This window comes from Sprattus sprattus (assembly GCF_963457725.1).
Source record: "Sprattus sprattus genome assembly, chromosome: 18".
NCBI lineage: Eukaryota > Metazoa > Chordata > Actinopteri > Clupeiformes > Clupeidae > Sprattus > Sprattus sprattus.
In genome coordinates, this window is record NC_137916.1 from 12,916,141 (window position 1) to 12,935,492 (window position 19,352).

Genomic DNA, 19,352 nt, shown 5'->3' on the forward strand with positions numbered 1-19,352 from the left:
CTGATCTCAGTGTGTGAATATGTGTGAGATTGTGTGTAAAAATGTGTGTCTGTGAGTGTGTGTTTGTGTACTAGTGCGCATGTGCCTGTCTGTGTGCATTTGTGAAAAAGTATGTGTGTGTGTATGCGTATTTTTGTATGTGGAGTGGTATGCGCTATGTGTGTTTTGAATTGTGTCTGTGTGAAGAAGGGATTCAAAGCTATTCCTTGAGAGAGCAAGGCAGGTTTCACTTTAATCACAGAGACAGTGCCTCTGTAAAACAAGACCATTAACTACTGAAAACATAGCATGATGAAACATGGATAACAGAGTCCACCTGTGTGTCTGCACCTGCATCGTGTTAGTATGCAGCACAGGTACTGTGTGTCTGTAGAATACGTGTGTAGACATGCATACCTAAGTGTGTGTGTGTGTGTGTGTGTGTATGTGCATGTGCGTGTGTGTGTGTGTGTGTGTGTGTGTGTGTGTATGTGTATGTGTATGTGTATGTGTATGTGTATGTGTATGTGTATGTGTATGTGTATGTGTATGTGTTTGTGTGTGCATGTGTGTATGACCATGTGTGTGTGCGTGTGTGTCAAGTCAAGTCAAATGTCTTTATTGTAATTGTATAGATAGAGTGAAAATGAACAGAATGGAAGGGAATAACCCAGCGGGAGGGTCAAACAGGTGGTGGGCTGGTTGTGACTGGTCTCTGATGATGCGGTAAGACCTGCGTAGGCAGCAGCATGTGTAGATGGTGGTGATGTCTGGTAACTGGGCCCCGGTGATTTTCCCAGCAGTCTTTATTACTTTCTGAAAAGCAGGCTGCCCTGACCGACATGCAGTATGTCAGTACACTGTCAATGGCACAGTTCACCAGATTCACCAGAAGCTTCTGCTGTAGGTTAGCCTTCTTTTGTCTCCTCAGGTTGAAGAGGCGCTGTTGAGCTTTCTCCAGCGCTGAGGCAGTATTGCTGCTTCAGGACAGATCCTCACTCACCGTCAGGCCCAAGAACTTGCAGTTGGCGACCTTTCCCACAACACAACGCCTTGCCACTTGTGTAGAGTGGGGTGTGGTTGTGGTGTCCATGATCACTTCCTGGGTCTACTTGATGTTCTAAGGCCAGTTGCGACTGTTACACCGTACTGCCAGCTTGTGTACTTCCCTCCTGTGCAGGTCGTTGTTGTCTGAGATGAGGCAGGGCACTGTGGTATCGTCTGCAGATGTAATGATGGACGTAGAAGGATAGGAGCGGGAGCAGTCATGTGCAAACAGGGCATAAAGTATTGGACTAAGCGTGCATGCTTGTGGAGGACCGGTGCTTAAGGGATGGAGTGGATGATGCGTGCTTGCAGAGTCTGACAGCCTGTGTGCGGTTTGTTTAGAAATCTAATACCCAGCTGCATAATGAGGTGTTAAATCCCAGATCCTGTAGTTTGGCAATTAGTTTGTTGGGCAGGACCGCGTTAAAAGCACAGCTCTAATCGATGAAAAGGATTCTTGCATATGTGCTCTTGTGCTTCAGGTGTTTCCAACGCAGTATAAAGCGCAATAGCTATTGCATCTTCTGTCGATCTGCTCTCCCTGTGGGCAAAAGGAAGCTGATCCAAAGAGGCTGGAATGACATTTAGCGGCTAAGGGGGTAAAAGCCACATGGCTGTAGTTATTCGTGCATGTGACAGCTCACTGTTTGGGTACTGATATTATAGTCAACGTTTTTGAAACACAACTTTGCAAAGGCTCAGGATGGGCATAGTATTATTAATAGGGTGTATCATTGAGTGTGTGTGTGTGTGCTCATATCTCTCATCTCTTGTGAGTCATGTAGCAGCACAGCCTGTGAATAATAACTTTGTGTGTATTGGGCTTAAAGGCCTGCTTCCACTCCCATTCTCTTGCACAGTGTTGCACGAGAGTGTCTCATGCACCCTTGCTTCACGTGCTGCTTTTGTTTGTTCATACATTTATATTGTCTGATGCAGTAAGCAGGCCACATGCAAGTATGCCCCATCTAAAGTATACTGAATCTTGTGTGTGTGTGTGTGTGTGTGTGTGTATGTGTGTGTTTGTGTGTGTGTGTGCGTTTCTCTGTGGACTGTTTCAATACAGGCTGAGGTCGGTCATACAAGCATACCGGCCTATCCCAATTTTGGCTTTTATCTCCACATGTCGTGATTGATGGTCTTTTTTACTCTGCAACTATGTAAAAGCAGCTCCAGCCTTCCCCCTTTTTTTGTGGGTTCTGCCCAGGATAGCTCCGGAGAGATTAAATGTGAGAGGGTCATCATGAATATATCATAAACATTCAAAATATATTTGACATGCGTTAACTTTCAAGGCATCCTCAAACCGCCTCTAGTTCCTATCAATTAGTTTCTGTGGGATTGTGTGATGGAATCTGTGTGTGTGACTGTAAGTGTGCGTATGTGTGTGTGTGTGTGTGTGTGTGTGTGTGTGTGTGTGTGTGTTTGTGTGAAGCTGTTCTTGAGACATCAGAGTATTCCCATGGGTTCTGAGCCCGTTTGAAGTCGTGACTCATTCATGCTTCTCAGTGCTGGTCTCGAGCAGAGAGCAGGCAGGCAGCTATGGAGGCAGCATTCTCTATGCATCCTGCTTTATTAATCACACACACAAACACACACACACACACACACACACACACAGGCACACGCGCACACACACACACACACACGCACACACGCACACACGCACACACAGACACACACACACACACACACACACACACACACAGACACACACACACACACCAGGTGGTGCAAAAACAAACAATGTGGACAAAATAACTCGTGCAGTCTTGTGCTTAGCCTTCAGTTGATTTTCAAATGCTCCATCCCACGTGGGGGTTACTGTATCACCCCATACTTTGTTTGTTGGCAAACAACCGCCACGGTAAGAAGGGCAAGGACAAAGGCAGCAGAGCACAGCAGAAAGCAGGAGAACTCTGACGTTATGAGACTTTGCACCCCTGCACCCCCCACCCCAGACCATGAAGAAGCTGCTGCTCACCGCTCCGTCTCGCGACTGAACTGGCCACGGCCCACGTCGTTGACGGCACACAGGCGGAACTGGTAGGAGCGCGCAGGGATGAGTCCGCCCACCGACACGCTGGCAGCCTCGGGGTCAATGTTGGCCAGGAGCACGGTCCATGGCGCGTCTGTTTCAGATAGACGGACAGACAGACAGACAGAGAGATAGAAAAGGTGCAAATTCTAAGTGACTACTAACATGCTTACACTGAGCCTAGTTATTTCCCTCATTGCATCCACCTCTCGCACTCACCTAGAGTTAACAAATCCTAGTTTGGACTACATTGCCCTTTATTCATCTGGACACTACATTTCCCTTTATTCATTTAGCAGATGCTTTCATCTAAAGTAGAGGTCAGAAACACATGTCCATCAGTATGTATGTTGAGCCACAAGAACACGGTAAGACCACTAGGAGTGCACATTTTTCAGTGTTCTAGAAGCTTATTCTCCAGAGAGGGAGCACAAGTTAAGGTGACTGGCCACGGTGCGGTTTGGCTCTCAAGCTTTCAGACTCTAATGGGTCCACTCACTGTTCTCGGACACCTCCAGGATGTAGCGGATAAGTGGGCTGTTTCCGTCGAAGGCCTGCGCCCAGGTCAGGTTGATGCTCCGCTTCTCGGAGGGACTCAGGGTGGCCGCTGGGTTTTCTGGAGAATGAGGAAGCTGCCTGCGAGAGTGGGAATGAGAGAATAAGGGAAAAAACAGATGGAGATGGAGTGTGTGTGTGTGTTGAGCAGAGAGAGAGAGAGAGAGTGAGAGGAAGGGAAAAGTGAGAGATGAAATATGAGGAGAAGAGAGAGAGAGAAGAGGTCAGACAGAGAAAGAGAGAGAGAGAGAAGAGAAAACAAGCAGCTGAGGAAGTGAGAAGGCTGTGCCTCTGGGAGCCATCAGTAAATAGAATAAGACAAAATGATTGAGGAGAAAAGGCCCAGCAGACAAGGACAAGGCAAATCAATGACAAGATATATGTGTGTGTGTGTGTGTGTGTGTGTGTGTGTGTGTGTGTGTGTGTGTGTGTGTGTGTGTGTGTGTGTGTGAGAGAGAGAGAGAGAGAGAGAGAGAGAGAGAGAGTGTGTGTGTCTATGTTTATATGTGTGTGTGACATGTTCAGCTACCTAACACGGAGGTGGGCATTCCGTGTGTCGTTCCCCCCGACAGAGGTGACTTTGCAGGTATAGGTGCCGATGTCTCCCGACCAGGTTTGGAAGATGTGGAGAGTGCCGTCCGAGTCCAGGCGGATGCGTGGAACAGCCCCCACATCGATGGCTGAGCCCCCCTTCTCCCAGACGTGCCTGCAGGAGCCAGTCTTCTATTAGAGCACATTTAACCCCACTGCCACACACACAATAGAGCTAATTTATTATTAAAACCTAATCGAGGCGCTCACACACACAGACACACACGCACGGACACACGCACGCACGCAGGCACACACGCACACACACACACACACACACACACAAGCAGCTGTTATGTCACCCAAAACCCAACTGCAACTCACAACCAACTGCAACTCAGACACGCACTGTCAAACACACAAAAACACACACACACTCACACACACACACAAACACACACACACACACACAAACACACGCGGGCACACACACGCACAGGCTCATTCACGCACCCTGCGTTTAATTGCGGCTGCTTCGATTCCCCATCTAATCTCCTCTGTCTTGTGTTTAATTAAAGGCTGCATCTAAGTTATTACTCTGCTTACATATTCATCTGTTTATCCCCCATGAAATCAATGGAGGTGCTGTGGCAGGTGACAGTAAATCAAAGCCCAGTCTTATGAGACGGAAGAGAGATAGGGGACAGCTGTGGAGACAGAGAGAGAGGAGGAGGAAGAGAGAAGGAGAGAAGGAGAGAGAGAAAATGAATAAAAGAGCAACAGATCAAGAGAGGAAGGGAATGAGAGAGAGAAAGAAAAAGAGGAAGGTTGAGAGAAGGAGAGAGTGAGTGTTTGAGAGACAGAGGAAGAGGAGGGGGTAGAAGATGGAAGAGGAATCAGAAGATGAAAAAGCAAGAGTGTAAATGTGTGTGTGTGTGTGTTTCAGGGTCACCTGACGGTGACACTCGGGTCATTAGTAACCCCACAGGTCATGGTGGCCTTGGTGCCTTTGATGACGCTCTGGTCCTGTGGAGGGTTGCTGATGCGGGTCCGAGCTGGAAACACAAACACACACACACATAGGGACTTTACAATCCTGCTGCATCAGTCTGTACCATTGCCTTTCAGCTCTGGATAGCGTCATTTATTATTAATGCTTCCCCACCGCATGCATACACACAAACAAACACACACACACACACACACACACACACACACACACACATACACACAGTGTGAAGTGAAAACTGATTTGTCCATACTCTGAGCCTCTGAGCAAGCTAATCCTGCCATACTAAACCAGCGTGTTTTGGGAACACAGACCTGCAAACACAGTGTGAGGTGGAAACCTGTTTGCACTATTCTTTCATCCTCACACACATTCATTGGGTTAAGCCACATCCTGTCTCACATTCAGATGGCTTACAACCACACGCCTACATACACACACACACATATACACACGTGTACACACACATGAACACACACGTACACTCTCACACACACACACACACTCACACACACACACACACGCACATGCACACACACGTACACTCCCACACACAATCCCCCACACACACATACACACACACACACTCTCACACACACACACACACACACACACACACACACACACACACACACACTCACCCCAGACCACCAGGTCGGAGGAGGCCTCGTCGATGCCACGGGAGTTGCTGGCCATGCAGGTGTAGGAGCCGGCGTCGGACAGGTGGGACGGGCTGATCAGCAGACTACCAGACTCCAGCAGCGTGAAGCGGGGCAGCTGCACAGAACCACTGGCCAACACTCTCTCACCTACACAGAGAGAGAGAGAGACAGAGAGACAGAAAGAAGAGAGAGAGATGGGGGAGGAGAGGTGGAGGGGAGAGAGAGAGAGAGAGAGAGAGAGGGGGGGGGGGGGGGGGGGGGGGCATGATGACCATTTGTTGTATCACCCATCCTAATAACTACTATGTCTGGGTTGCAGTAATGCCTCCGTTCCCATAGTAACGGAGGACTTTTTCGGCCTCAAGCATCTCAAAGGCTCTATTCCTGTGCCCGCAGCCTGGAAATAGACTTCAGTATTGACAGACAGACAGCAGTGTGTGCGTGTGTTTGTGTGTGTGTGTGTGTGTGTGCGTGTGTGTGTGTTTACTCTGGGTATGTGATCAGCAGCTGACATGTCTGCGGAGGTGAAGCATGATTAGCTGTGAAGTCTTCTATACACACAACGCCATTGGTTCTGGGAGAGCGTCCGGAGATTGCAACGTGATTGGCCACTCACCTCTCTGCCACGTGATGGCGGGCCGCGGGGCTCCAGCGGTCTCGCAGTGCAGTATGATGGACATGCCGTCAATCACGGCGCTGTCTGCGGGCCCCACTGTGATGTTAGGAGCGATACCTGAGAAGAACAGAGGGAGTGAACGCACGCCGCTGATTTCGGAACAGATAACCCATCACAGAGCTGGCCACAGATACCAGTTTTGAATATGAAAGTTGCTCCACCTATCTCTCCTCTTTATTCTTCAACCCTGTCATCTTTTATTCCGACAGATGAAAAAGAAATAACGAAATAAATAAAAAAAACAAAAACCACAAGATGCAGACAGCCTGGCTGCGTTCTCTCTTGTCTATCTATTTCTGCTCACACCTCTCTCTTGCTCTCACTCACTCATTCTGTATCCTTTTGTCAATGCGCCGTATTCTGCTTGTCTATCAATCTCTTTCAGCGACTCCTCCAAAAACATGCGGTAATTTGTTGGCTTGTGAAATGATGGATCTGACAAGGAGACAGATAGCGGGGGAAACACTGGAGGGGTCGGGGCATGGAGGGGGCTGGTGGAGGTGGAGGTAGAGGTGGTGGTGGAGGCGGGAGGCGGGTGGAGTGAAGACAGACTTGCATGCGAGTTTCCCTCTGGGTTATTAGACTGGAGGTGGAGCACTGTCTTACTGGTGACGGCCAGGTAGGTGTTGGTCTGGATCTCGCCAGCCAGGTTGCGGGCGAAGCACTGGAACATGCCGGTGTCGTCGGGCAACAGGCCGTTGATCTGCAGGCTGCCGCCCACCAGGACCCTGTAGCGGGGGGTCTTCACTGGACTTATAAGTGCGGCGTCCTTATACCACACGATATCAGCCTGAGGGGTTCCTGGGTGGAGGAGAGGAGAGAAGCTGTCTCAAAAGCATGCAAGCCAGCAGAAACACACACACACACAAACACAGTGTGCCACCGTGTATGCAGTCAGCCACAAACACTCTGTTTTGTCACAAACAAGTGAGTACACACACAATCACACACACACACACACACACACACACACACACACACACACACACACACACACACGCACACACTCACCTCTGGCCTGGCAGGGAATATCCACCACCTTCTCCATCTCTGCACTGATGTGTCTCTCAGGCTCTTTCACAAACATTGGGTGCTCTGCAGAAAGAGACACATAGATAAATAGAGCGAAAGAGACAGATAGAGAGAGAGAAAGAGAGATAGAGAGAGAGAGGGAGAGAGTTGGAGGGAGAGATGAGGAAGAGGGAGAGTGAGGGGGAAAGAGAGGGGGAGATGGGGGGAGGGGGGGAGAGGGGGAAGAGAGAGAGCTAAACTAGCCTGGACTTTCTTGAGTAGCTCCCTGCATTGATTACCCATCTCTATGAGAGCACTTGTGCAGTGGGACACGTAAGCCACTCAGTAAGGAACTGTGAGCATCAACTCCACTCCGTCCCAGTCAAAACAACACCACTAGCCTACACCATACTCGCCACCTCACCTCAAGTGTTGTTGAGACAGTTGTTGAGACAAAGCTTCGTGAATGAAGTGATAATAAAGTGTTGTTTGTTGAAGTGATAATAGTTGTTTGTTGAAGTGATAATAAAGTGTTGTTTGTTTGGTGCCAGACTGCATTATAGGGGAGCAGATGATTAGAAGAGAGTGAGCGTGAGAGTGCAAGATGGGCAAGAGAGTGGGATGGAGCCATGTGGTGTTGGTGACCTTGAACAACGAGGTCAAGGTGAGGGGGATTCAGTGGGAGTGTGAGGTGATGGTATTAATTAGCATAGCGCTGTGCTGTTTGCCAAACATGTGTGAATATAGTGTGCACTGCATGATGAACTACAAAGCTGCAAAAGAAGGTTAGGGGAGGGAGGTGTGTGTGTGTGTGTGTGTGTGTGTGTGTGTGTGTGTGTGTGTGTGTGTGTGTGTGCGTGTGTGTGTGTGTGTGTGTGTGCATGTGTGTGTGTGTGTGTGTGTTTGTGTGTTTGGTTGTGTGTCTGAGTGTGTATGTGGGGGGGCACGGGGGTGGTAGAAGGAGGAGCCGTGAAGAGAAGAGGATGGAGAACAGGAACTGGAATTACACACGAAAAAGACACTTCCATGTTCATGGTTTCAATTTGAACCCTTCCCACAGCGACACAAACACATTCCACATTTCTGGGAACTATGACTGAGAAATTGTGGGTCATTTGTTCTGGTTGTATATACAGCAGTCTCTCAAGAGCCTTGGGTCATTTATGAGCCTAGTTCAATAAGTTTGGAAAAGGTCAACCAGAAAATAGACAGACATATGGATGCATGGCCACCTAGAGTTAAAGAGTATAAAGTTCCACGAGGCTGGTGGCTGATCTGATAAATGTCCCACAGTGGTGCCCTGTGCTGGGTCAGTGGGGGGTCACTGGTGTGTGGCAGTAAGTATTAAGAGAACATTATTCATTTTCAATCGGGCACTGGAATGACGAATACATACCCAGCACGTGCAGGTAAGCCCCAGCTTTGACGGTAGGCGCTCGACTGCTGCGCAGGGAGGCCTCGCACTCGTAGTACCCGCTGTCACTCACGAGTGGCCCGCTGATGCTCACCCGCCGCCCGAAGTCCCGGATGCCACGGGTGAACACCTGACCGTTCTTACGCCATGTGATGGCCAGCTTCACCAGTGGCCTGAAGGGACAGGAGGAGGGAGAGAGAGAGAGAGAAAGAGAGATATGACAGGTAGATGAGAGAAGAGAGGAATATTCCAGGGGACAAGAGGATGAGAGAGAATGAGAAAGAACTCATTAGAGAAGTCATCAGAGACAGTGATTGCAGCGCAGACTCAAGCCCATGCATTTTTAATGCTGTGATAATTCAACTGTAAATACATCTGTTCATACGTGTGTGTGTTTATGCAAGTATGTACTGTACATGTAGTATGTACACATATGTGTGTGTGTGTGTGTGTGTGTGTGTGTGTGTGTGTGTGTGAGTGTGTGAGTGTGTGTGAGTATATGAGTGATTTTGTTTACCGTCTTAGCTTTACCATCCAAACTGCAGGCTATGGCAATAGCTAGGTCATTCTCCATTCAGAAACCAGACTGTCCACACGAGAGACTAATGGTGGATGGCAGAGCTAACCTTAAAGTAGCTCAGCGTCAGTTGACTGGGCTCACCTGGCATTGGCCACACACTCCAGGGTGACTTCAAACGCTCCCACCACCACACTCGTGTTCTTCGGGGGCACAATGATGGAGGGAGCAATGGGGTCCGCAGGACCGCCTATGTCTGCCGAGAGAAAGGGACAGAAAGAGAAAAGAAAGACAGATAGAGATGTAAAGACCAGGTCAAGGTCTCTAATGGAAAGGTGGAACATGTAGCTTTTCAATACATGATGACGATGCTAATGAATCCAACACGTAGTCAAACATGGAATCAGTTACGGTCACGTTATTCAGGCATACAACAAACTAATTTTACATAATGTCCCTGACAGCTTCTGTCAAACCTGTATGACCCTAATTACCACCATTAGACTGCTGAGCACAGCAGCACCTGTGTGGGCCTCCATTCTCCCCCTCAACAAAGGCTCCATCACGCTCCATGGTGGAGGCTAGACTGAAGGGTGGGGGTGTGACGGGGAGGCTGATTAACACTCATACTCACTCGCTAATTCAAAACACAGCCCAGAGCCAGCCATTGATTATCTACTCTCAATCAGCGCGCTCTTTTCCAAACTACCCCCCCCCCCCCCCTGGTCTCCCCTGCGTCTCGCCTCCTGTCTGGTCTTACCCTGTTGCTGTTTTCTGTGGTGTGAGACGGGGCTCAGCGAGCGAGAGCATGACTCCCCCTGGTGTGAGCCTCTCTCCATAAATCTGCTTTTGTGGTGGGCTATTAAATGGCAAGCTCGTTTTACAACCCGGCTTAATCACCTTGTCAGAGGGCTAGTGGGGGGAGCAGAGCAGAGGTGGATGGGGGACAGAGAGAGAGAGAGAGAGCTCATCACGGGGCAGCCGCGGACAGAGGATGCAGGCCCATCGCAAAGCAACGGTGAGGCCCATTGAAAGGGTATTGATTCTGAGCAAACATAGTGCATCACTGCCTCAGAGAACGCGTGAGGGAAAGGGAAGAGGTGTGAGTAAGGTTAAGGGAGGGAGGTGTGTGTGTGCGTGTGTGTGTGCGTGTGTGTGTGTGTGTGTGTGTGTGTGTGTGTGTGTGTGTGTGTGTGTCTGAGTGTGTATGTGGGGGGGGCACTGGGGTGGTTGAAGGAAGATCCCTGAAGAGAAGAGGATGGAGAACAGGAACTGGTATTACACCACCAGAGGGAGCCAAAACGATTTCTGTTATTGTTTCAGCAGAGCTTGCCCACCTGTTGGATGTCCAGTTTAGGAGTTCTGGGTTAGACTGAAACACTGTAAGAAAACAACAAACACACACTATCTCTCTCTCTCTCTCTCACACACACACACACACACACACACACACACACGCGCACACACACACACACACACACACACACACACACACACACACACACACACACACACACACACACACACACACACACACACACACACACACACACACACATATACACCTACACACTCAGTTCTTTTTCTTTCACTCCCTGAACCGGATGGACCTCTGTGCTTCTGCTGAACAGCAAGCTGTCTCCACCATGCTGTTTTGAATTATATGATTCGGTTTGTGTGTGTGTGTGTGTGTGTGTGTGTGTGTGTGTGTGTGTGTGTGTGTGTGTGTGTGTGTGTGTATTTGAGACTGTACTCACTCTCCACAGTCAGGGTAACCGGTTGGCTTGTCTTGTTCTCCCCATTCTTATCGTTAACGGCCTGTGCGTAATAGCGGCCCGCGTCAGGAGCAACCGTGGACAGAATGATGAGGGTGTTGTCCAAGCTGATGGCTCTGTGTGTGGAGAGGAGAGGAGAGGAGAGGAGAGGAGAAGAGAGAAGGACACATATTGGCCATCTAGCGCAGACATAACATGCAACAGACGAACACATCTGCCTGTAACAATCACAAATACCTTAACTCATGCTTCATATACACTACACACACACACACACACACACACTCCACTCTTCACATGAACATATGTTAACACAACGTATGCGCACACACTCCAACACATTCAAATTCAATTACCCAACACATGGCAGGTCCGCACACAGGCTCTTCAGCACGCCTCTGGTATCTTAACCCCAGCTGGTTAAGATCACACCACTCTCTATAGCCATGCCAGCACTTCGTTGCATCAATATGATTTACTTTCTTGCCTTATTTTTTTTCTTGCGTGGAGGAGCCCACGAGGACAAAACCACTTTGGGATTCCACGGGGCCGCTCGGCAGGGCCCCGGCCGTGAGCGCATGCCGGTAAATGAGAGCCGACACTCCCTGCGCCGGCAGATTAGGGCCTGTGTATCTGTCAGCACAGGCCCGATAAGCACAGATTAAACAGACTCCCGGACAATTATACTGAGGGCTCTCACGAAAGTCGGCGCGACGCCCCACAGAATATCAATGTGCAGAGGAAGGAAAAAACAAAAAAAAAACAAAGCAAACAAATTCTCCCTCTGTCAGAGTATCTCAGATTCATAAAGAGACAGGTGCTGCCGTGGCATGATAGGACACCATACCTTTGCAGGGAGGAGCCGCTGTTCAAAGTGAACGACGTGATTGCGGGGAGGGTGGGGCTCTAGCCTCTCTGAAAAGTGCCTCTGACGTTTTTTTTTATATAACCTCTGCCTGTGCCCCCCCCCCCCCCCCCCCCCCCTCCCCCTCCATTCCCTTTCCTCCCCCACTCGCTTCGCTTTTGGGGGATTTTATGTGGAGAGCTTCAGAAAAAAGAGTAGTGCACTCGTCTGGTTAAGCCTCGGAGGGGCTGGGGAATACAATCCCCCCCGTAAATGTCTGAAGCCCTCACGTCAGCTATGACATGCCGGACGAGCTCGATAAATTATAGATCATCAAACACAGCGCTGTTCTCGCTCAGCCTCGCACTGTCGAGTCAGGTAAATTAATCTCAGGTGATTGCCAAAGACCTCCCTGACCCAGACTAGATACACACATACACACACACACACACACACACACACACATACACAAACACACGCACACACACATTTCTGGTTTAAGCACCAACACACGTATTCATGCACCCCCCACCACACATACATATATACACACACACACACAATCCACCCACCCACACTTACCTACCCCCCAATACACACACACACACACACACACACACACACACACACACACACACACACACACTAACTGGCTAACTAACACATAAACGCTGCAAGCACAGTTACTGAAATCAGCCCACTGCTGTCAGTCCCGAGGTCATCAATACAGGGCTTTTGTCCATTTGGTGTAATTGGCTCCCCTGTTGCTCACGTCCTCCTCCCTCCTCCTCAATCAGCTCCCTCTCCTAAAGGCAGCCGTGGCTTTTGCACAGGCTCTTATTATACCAGCCTCCATCACCGCTCCAGTCATTTACAGAAGGGGGCCTTCATGACCAAACTTAACAAAAACACACGTGTAGCAGAGAGCAGAGCACAGCGATGGCATGCAGGCGCTGCCAGCTCCATGGGCACAGTGGCCTCGCCGCGGCAGCACTCCCTTCATGTCAAATACACGTGAGGACATGCATCTTTGATCGACGCCACAAAACGACAGACATAAAACATGTATCTCTATCTCCTCCCTACCTTGTCACGCACACACACACACGCACACATGATTGCTACCCTACAAAACACACAGACACTCACATACTCATGAACACATGCACGCATACAAACACGTGCACAAACAAACACACACACACACACACACACACACACACACACACACACAAACACACAAACACACATAAATGACTGCTTGTGAGAGCACACAGGCAGAGATGAGGGGGCGTTTTACATGCGGCTGCTGGGGGGGATCTTGCGTCCGTCCCTGAACCATGTGATCTGGGGCCGGGGGTAGCTGAGGATTCGTGGGGTCAGGATGACCGCTGCCTCTCCCTGGGACACGGCCTGGGTGCGCTCGCCCTCCACAAAACCACCCATATCTGAGGGAGAGAAATAGGAAGGGATGTGATGGAGGGAATGAAAGAGGGAGATAGAAAGATGGATCAATTGGTGTGAGGGTGCACATACAGAGAAGGAATAGATTAGGAGATAGATAGATAGAAAAGAAAGAAAGGCATACATAGAAAGTGGAAAAGAGAGAACGAATGAGTGAGAAAGACCAAAGGAGAGAGCAGGGAGATGGACAGAATGATTTGGAAAAGGAGTGAGTGAGGGAAATGGAAGAGAGGAAGAGAGGAAGGGAGAGCGAGAGAGGGAGAGAGAGAGAGAGAGAGAGAGAGAGAGAGAGAGAGGGAAAGAGAGAGAGCACATTTTAACAGTCTGCACAGCTCCTGCAGCGACTCGGCGGGTACATGCAGTGCCTTTAAAAACCACTTCAGACAGCTGTCCACGGCTCGGGGGGGAACGCGCACTTACAGGCCACTTGCACCTGAGTACTCCGCTGCATCAGGGCGCCCACCCGGTTCCTCACGATGCACCGGTAGAACCCCGCGTGGGCACGGTCCAGCGCCGGGATCACATACCTGACAAACACAACCGTTAGGACTCCACATCATTCCAGACATGGGAAAAATGAACAAATGAGCCCTCTCTGGCAATTAGGCGGGAAAGCCACACACACACACTGCAGTCAGAACGATGTTCAGGAATTTTTTATAATATTGTGCACGCCATGTAGGCGAAAGAAACACATTTGGTGTGTGTGTGTGTGTGTGTGTGTGTGTGTGTGTGTGTGTGTGTGTGTGTGTGTGTGTGTGAGATGGTGTTAAGTTTGGCACGCTCCACCACTCTCAGCACCCTAACCTGTCAAAGTAGCTTCATTAATAATGGAGAAGTGTTTCAGCCTGGCTTGATGTTATGATGACAACACAAGGTAGGGAAAAAGGCCATCTACACAATTAAACTCTGCCAAAAAAAACAACAGCAACAGAACAAAACAAGCACTGAGTGGAGGGAAAAAATCTGCAACATTTGCAATCTGATTTCTATCGACAGGAATCAGAAAAGCCAAGACCACACACAAGGAACTGTACATTAAGACATCCTAACAAGGGCCAGGGAAGAAGTATTAGAATGCCTTAGTTCTTTAGGGTGTGTGTATGTGTGTGTGTGTGTGTGTGTGTGTGTGTGTGTGTGTGTGTGTGTATATGTGTGTGTGTGTGTGTGTGCTCCAGTGTGAGAGCTATAAATAGAAAAGGGGGTTTGTTGAATGAGACACTGGCATCCGCAGAAGGCTTCTTATCTGCCCTGTTGAGTTCTTGCACGACTATTTGCAGAACGGTGACGCCTTGGTTAAGTGGATTCAAGTTCTCTCCTTTGATCAGGAATGGTGGGGAATAACAAGCAGAACAGTGATCCTCACAACCCCGCTCTTCCACACACACAGACACACACACACACACACACACACACACACACACACACACACACACACACACACACACAGAGAGCGCTGTCGGCTCAGAGTGCTGATGACTGGCTAAGGAGGGGAGATGTGGGCTGATAATGATGGCTAACAGGGATCTAATTGTGTGGTTTGGAACCTATTCACACTGTTTCTGCAGACAGGAAGAGGAGGCTGAGAGCTTTTCTCCTCGCCGCCGCTGACGCTACCAACATGACTAGAACAGAGCAGCATCCAAAGAGGACCAGCGGCCTTAAAGCTGGAGGCGGTGTACGAAAGGTCTTTGCGCCGCTCAATCCATTAAAAACCCTGTTCATTTCGGTGTGAAATGTTGACCTTCTTGGTCAGCAAAAGAACTGAAACAATAACAAGAGAGAGTGAAGTATTGTATTATTGACAGCAGCCGAATGCAAGGCAGGAGCGCCCACTGCGGTGCTGCAGTCGGGAACAATTCACTTAGCGGCGCCTGGCATAAATATTGGAGGAGCCGTGCTAATGTTGAATGCGAGGCTTTTGTGAGGGGGTCTTGTGCCTTTCTGCCATTCCTGTTCTTCATGGGGTGTTGTGTGTGTGAGTGTGTGATTGTGTGTGTGAGTGTGTGTGTGTGTTTGTAAGTGTGTGTGTGTGTGTGTGTGTGTGGGGGGGGGGGGGGGGGTATTGGGTGGTGGTGAGAAAAGCAAAGCCCTGTGGCTGCTAAACAAGGGACTCCTGGTGAAATGAATGCTGCTGTATTTGTGTATTCTGAACGAACAGAAAATGATATCTGCTAATATGTGCTTGGAGTGACTGCGCAAGTCATTTCATGCTCATATTGAAAAGGGAGACATTGCATCTCAAGGGGGTTACCACGCCAGAGCCTCACTGAATATATAAATAAAGATGAGATTGAATTTGAATTAAACGCGGGGCAAATGAGGAATTTGTTCAATTTAAACTGTGATTAGTGTTCCTATTTACTAAGCTGGTTATACACCCAGAATTGAGATGGAGGACCAGAGAGGCAATTTGTTATTCGCATCTTTTGCTCTCTGCACCTCCTTTCTGTTCTTTCATTCTGCTCTGTCGTCCTCTCTCTTACCTGTACTCAAGCGAGAAGCGCGTCAGCTCGGTTCCGTTGTAGATCCACTTGAACTCGAGAGGCCAGCTTCCCTCGGCCATGCAGGTGAGCACCAGGCGGTTCCCCTCCAGGTGGACCTGAGTTGGAATGGGCTCCATCTTGAAGTAGGGAGGAACATCATCTAGGCCCACAGAGAAGAGAAAATAGGAAGGAAGGAGGGAGAAAATTAGAGTGGAGGTGGGGGAGAGGAGGGGATTTGGAAAGAAAAGGATGAGAGAAGGAATGGGGAGTGAAAGAGATAAGAGAGGGGGGGGCAGAGAGAAAGAGGGAAAGAGAGTCAGGGTTAGACAGGTACGACCAATGCCAGATCGATGCACCAGAGCGGGAAAAGAGCAGGGTTTAAGCAGATGGCTGCAAAAACAATCCTCCAAACTGATTTGTATGTCAGGCGCACAATAAAAGAGCCGAGAGCTCTGAGAGGGAGGGCTGCAAGAGCACTCCTCTAGGTAGCAGCCCTGAGAGCTGCAGGGGGGGAAGAGCGCGGCGCAGCAGCGAAGCCCTTAAGGAGTATTTGTTTGGTAGCCCCACAGCCCAGAGCAGCTGACAGAATGAGCTATGCCCTGCACCGCCGTTCATTTATCTTTACTGTTTCTAATACGGGGGAGCCAGATTATGTAGCATAGCCGTGCACAACCACTCCCATCCACATCGTGCTACTAAACTAAAAACACCACTGAGGCTCATGGCCGACTAAGCGCGGAAGTCCCCGTCAGCGCCGCGCGAGACAAAGTGCTTTCATTTTCTCCCGACGAGAAAGAAATGATCAGACGTATCGATCCCCCTCCCACCGTCTGTCTCCGCCAGGCCCCCGGAGGGTGACAGTGTGCCGATCGTAGCAGCATTAGCGAGGACGGGCTAATTAAAGGCAGTATTAATAGAGGCGGAGGATGGCGGCTCAGTCCCAGGCCCCCGGTGCCACGTGGTGATGGTGGGCAAAAAGAAAAAAAAATGGGCTGGTTTTCCCCACTGTCATCCCTCCTGTACCATAAGTCTGCTGTGTCGTAGATCATCCCCAATGACTGCATTAGTCAGCCTCCTATCAACACCAGCACCACCATTACCACCTGTAGCACCAGTGCCACCTCTTCTAACACACCCCAGCCCCCCCCTCCACCAGCTCACCTCACCTCTGCTGTGAAGGCTGACACCGGAGGGAGCCAGCAAGCAGCAAGGAGTGGGAGGTGAGAGAGGGAAAATGAGAGAAAATGAGAGAAAGAGAGAGAGAGAGAGTGAAAGAAAAAAACTCAGAATGGTTGAGGGGTATAAAATGAAGTTAATGCAGTCATGTATCCAAGCTGGAAATGAAAGTTTGAACTAAAACTGGGATTTGCCCACGCTCATGTGCACTGTTAGCACACACACACACAGGCAAACAGTGGTAGGCAGACAACGTTTCTAGGGAGCAGAAAAAAAAACAAAATAGATAAACAACCAAACACTCTCTACCTCTCTCACACACACAAACACACATGCTCATACACAGAAACAATCATCAGAAAAGGACAGTGAGATGCGATACCCGTGGACTATTATCAGGCTAATCAAAGCCCTCAACGACCCCCTCTGACACCCTCCGCCATTACCGCTACTGGGTAACTGCTCTAAAAAAAAGAAAAAAGAAACAATCACCCATGTGGGCCGAAATAAAGCATTTACCAATCTCTATCCTCCTGTTCTATTCCACAGACACACACCTACACACACACACACACACACACACACACATATATACGCACACACACACAAAGCTCCTCAGCTCCAATGCTCTCCTGCAAACACCCCGGTAATTTCATCCCCCCCCGGTAAATGCATTGCCATTCCCTCCAGCCGGTGGAGGGGCAACATCCACTTAGCGATGCAGCACTATAAACGCGGGCCCCATTAGGGACCTCCAGATGCAAAAGCTGACTCCCACATCGATTGGCTGGGGGCGGGCAGCAGGACTCGGGAACGCCATGAGAGGGACTAGAGAATATGAGGGGGGCTGTCGCCCCAGCAAGGAGACAATATCGCCGCCAACACCGCTGCAGCTGCCATTAAAATGAATGCAAATGGCAGTGGCATTTTGATGGCGGTGGCGGTGGCGGTGGCGGTGGCGGTGGCGGTGGCGGTGGCGGTGGCTTTGGCGGTGGCGGTGCTGGGTTGGTGTGGGGTGGGGGCGGTTGGGGGTGGTAGAGAGGGGAGGTGGGTGTTGCTCGTGCAGCTCAAAGGGAAATTGCTTTGAGATCGAAATAGGACTGAATGTACTAAAGTTACTTGTTGCCAGGGGGGTTTATTGTCCCGCTTGTCGGCGATGACAGAGCTCAGGTGTGGAAAGCTGATCAGCGTGGCATAGGAAATAACATAGAGGTTAGGCTCCCAACACACCAAGGCTGGGTTTACATATCAATCATGGTCCATTCTAACCATAGTATAGTTGTTTGCGCTGGGGGAGGGGGATTCATATCTACTTGTTCAGGTGAATCAAATAATTTACATTTCTATTGACATGTGTAATAAAGAATCATTCCTCTAACATATGTGTGTGTGTGGAGTATAATTGCAGGTACATAAAGATGTTCATGAGCGCTTGATAGGATACCTTTGGTCTGCAAGTGTTTGAATATGCAGGCGTGTGTGTGCATACGAATGTGTCACTGTACCAGAATTACATTGGCTGCCTTTTTCTTTCGCATGAGTGTGTATGTGTGCACACCTGAATGCCTATGTGTCTGTGTCTGTGTCTGTGTCTGTGTCTGTGTCTGTGTGTGTGTGTGTGTGTGTGTGTGTGTGTGTGCCTGTGCGCGTGTGTGGTAGTGCCATTCTCAGCTTTTTGATCTCCCCGGCAGGTGATTGAGGTTAAATGACTCAGCACCTCGTAACATTGAGGGCAGACAGAGGCAGTGCAGGTGGCGGGGACAGAGGCAGAGTTCCACTCAGGTCAACATCATCTGCAATTCACCCTTAATGAGCCTCAAGTCCGCCACCTCTTCCTGCCGTCACTGCAGCCGTCACTCAGGGCACAACAGTGAGACACAGTAAGAAACAACCAGTGCATACAAAAAAAATACACCTCTCCTCTCCCCGCTTCTCTTCTCGGTTGAATGTCAGTTGACAAAACACTAGGATGAGGACATCTTTTTCAAAAGCAGTGTAGGATTTGGTTTGGATGCGAATCCGCATTAGGTGGTTTTGAACTGTGGGAGAATGAGAGAAGAGGGGAGAACAAGGGGAGGGGGGGGGTGGCGGGAGGTGGTGAGTTTTGGCAGTGCAGGGGGAACAGGGGCCAGATGGAGAGCCTGGGGGTGGGGAGGAGGAGGGGGAGA

The 19,352-nt window shown here is 49.6% G+C and overlaps 1 protein-coding gene across 1 annotated transcript in view; it reads right to left on the reverse strand.

Moving 5' to 3' along the window:
• Positions 1 to 16,163, reverse strand: part of LOC308379684 (protein sidekick-2-like) — a gene marked incomplete at its 3' end in the record, with an annotated part of 37,823 nt that extends 21,660 nt beyond the window's left edge. Inside the window, exons 1-14 of the mRNA XM_080856923.1 lie at positions 16,009 to 16,163; positions 13,943 to 14,049; positions 13,359 to 13,506; positions 11,197 to 11,330; positions 9,584 to 9,695; positions 8,905 to 9,095; positions 7,509 to 7,592; positions 7,104 to 7,298; positions 6,438 to 6,554; positions 5,801 to 5,968; positions 5,103 to 5,205; positions 4,149 to 4,325; positions 3,564 to 3,700; positions 3,011 to 3,158 (exon numbers count right to left, since the gene is read on the reverse strand). Coding sequence (XP_080713049.1) covers positions 3,011 to 3,158; positions 3,564 to 3,700; positions 4,149 to 4,325; positions 5,103 to 5,205; positions 5,801 to 5,968; positions 6,438 to 6,554; positions 7,104 to 7,298; positions 7,509 to 7,592; positions 8,905 to 9,095; positions 9,584 to 9,695; positions 11,197 to 11,330; positions 13,359 to 13,506; positions 13,943 to 14,049; positions 16,009 to 16,145 — 1,958 coding nt within the window. The 5' untranslated portion in view covers positions 16,146 to 16,163. The remainder of the gene's footprint in view (positions 1 to 3,010; positions 3,159 to 3,563; positions 3,701 to 4,148; positions 4,326 to 5,102; positions 5,206 to 5,800; positions 5,969 to 6,437; positions 6,555 to 7,103; positions 7,299 to 7,508; positions 7,593 to 8,904; positions 9,096 to 9,583; positions 9,696 to 11,196; positions 11,331 to 13,358; positions 13,507 to 13,942; positions 14,050 to 16,008) is intronic.
• Between the last annotated feature and the right edge of the window lie 3,189 nt (positions 16,164 to 19,352).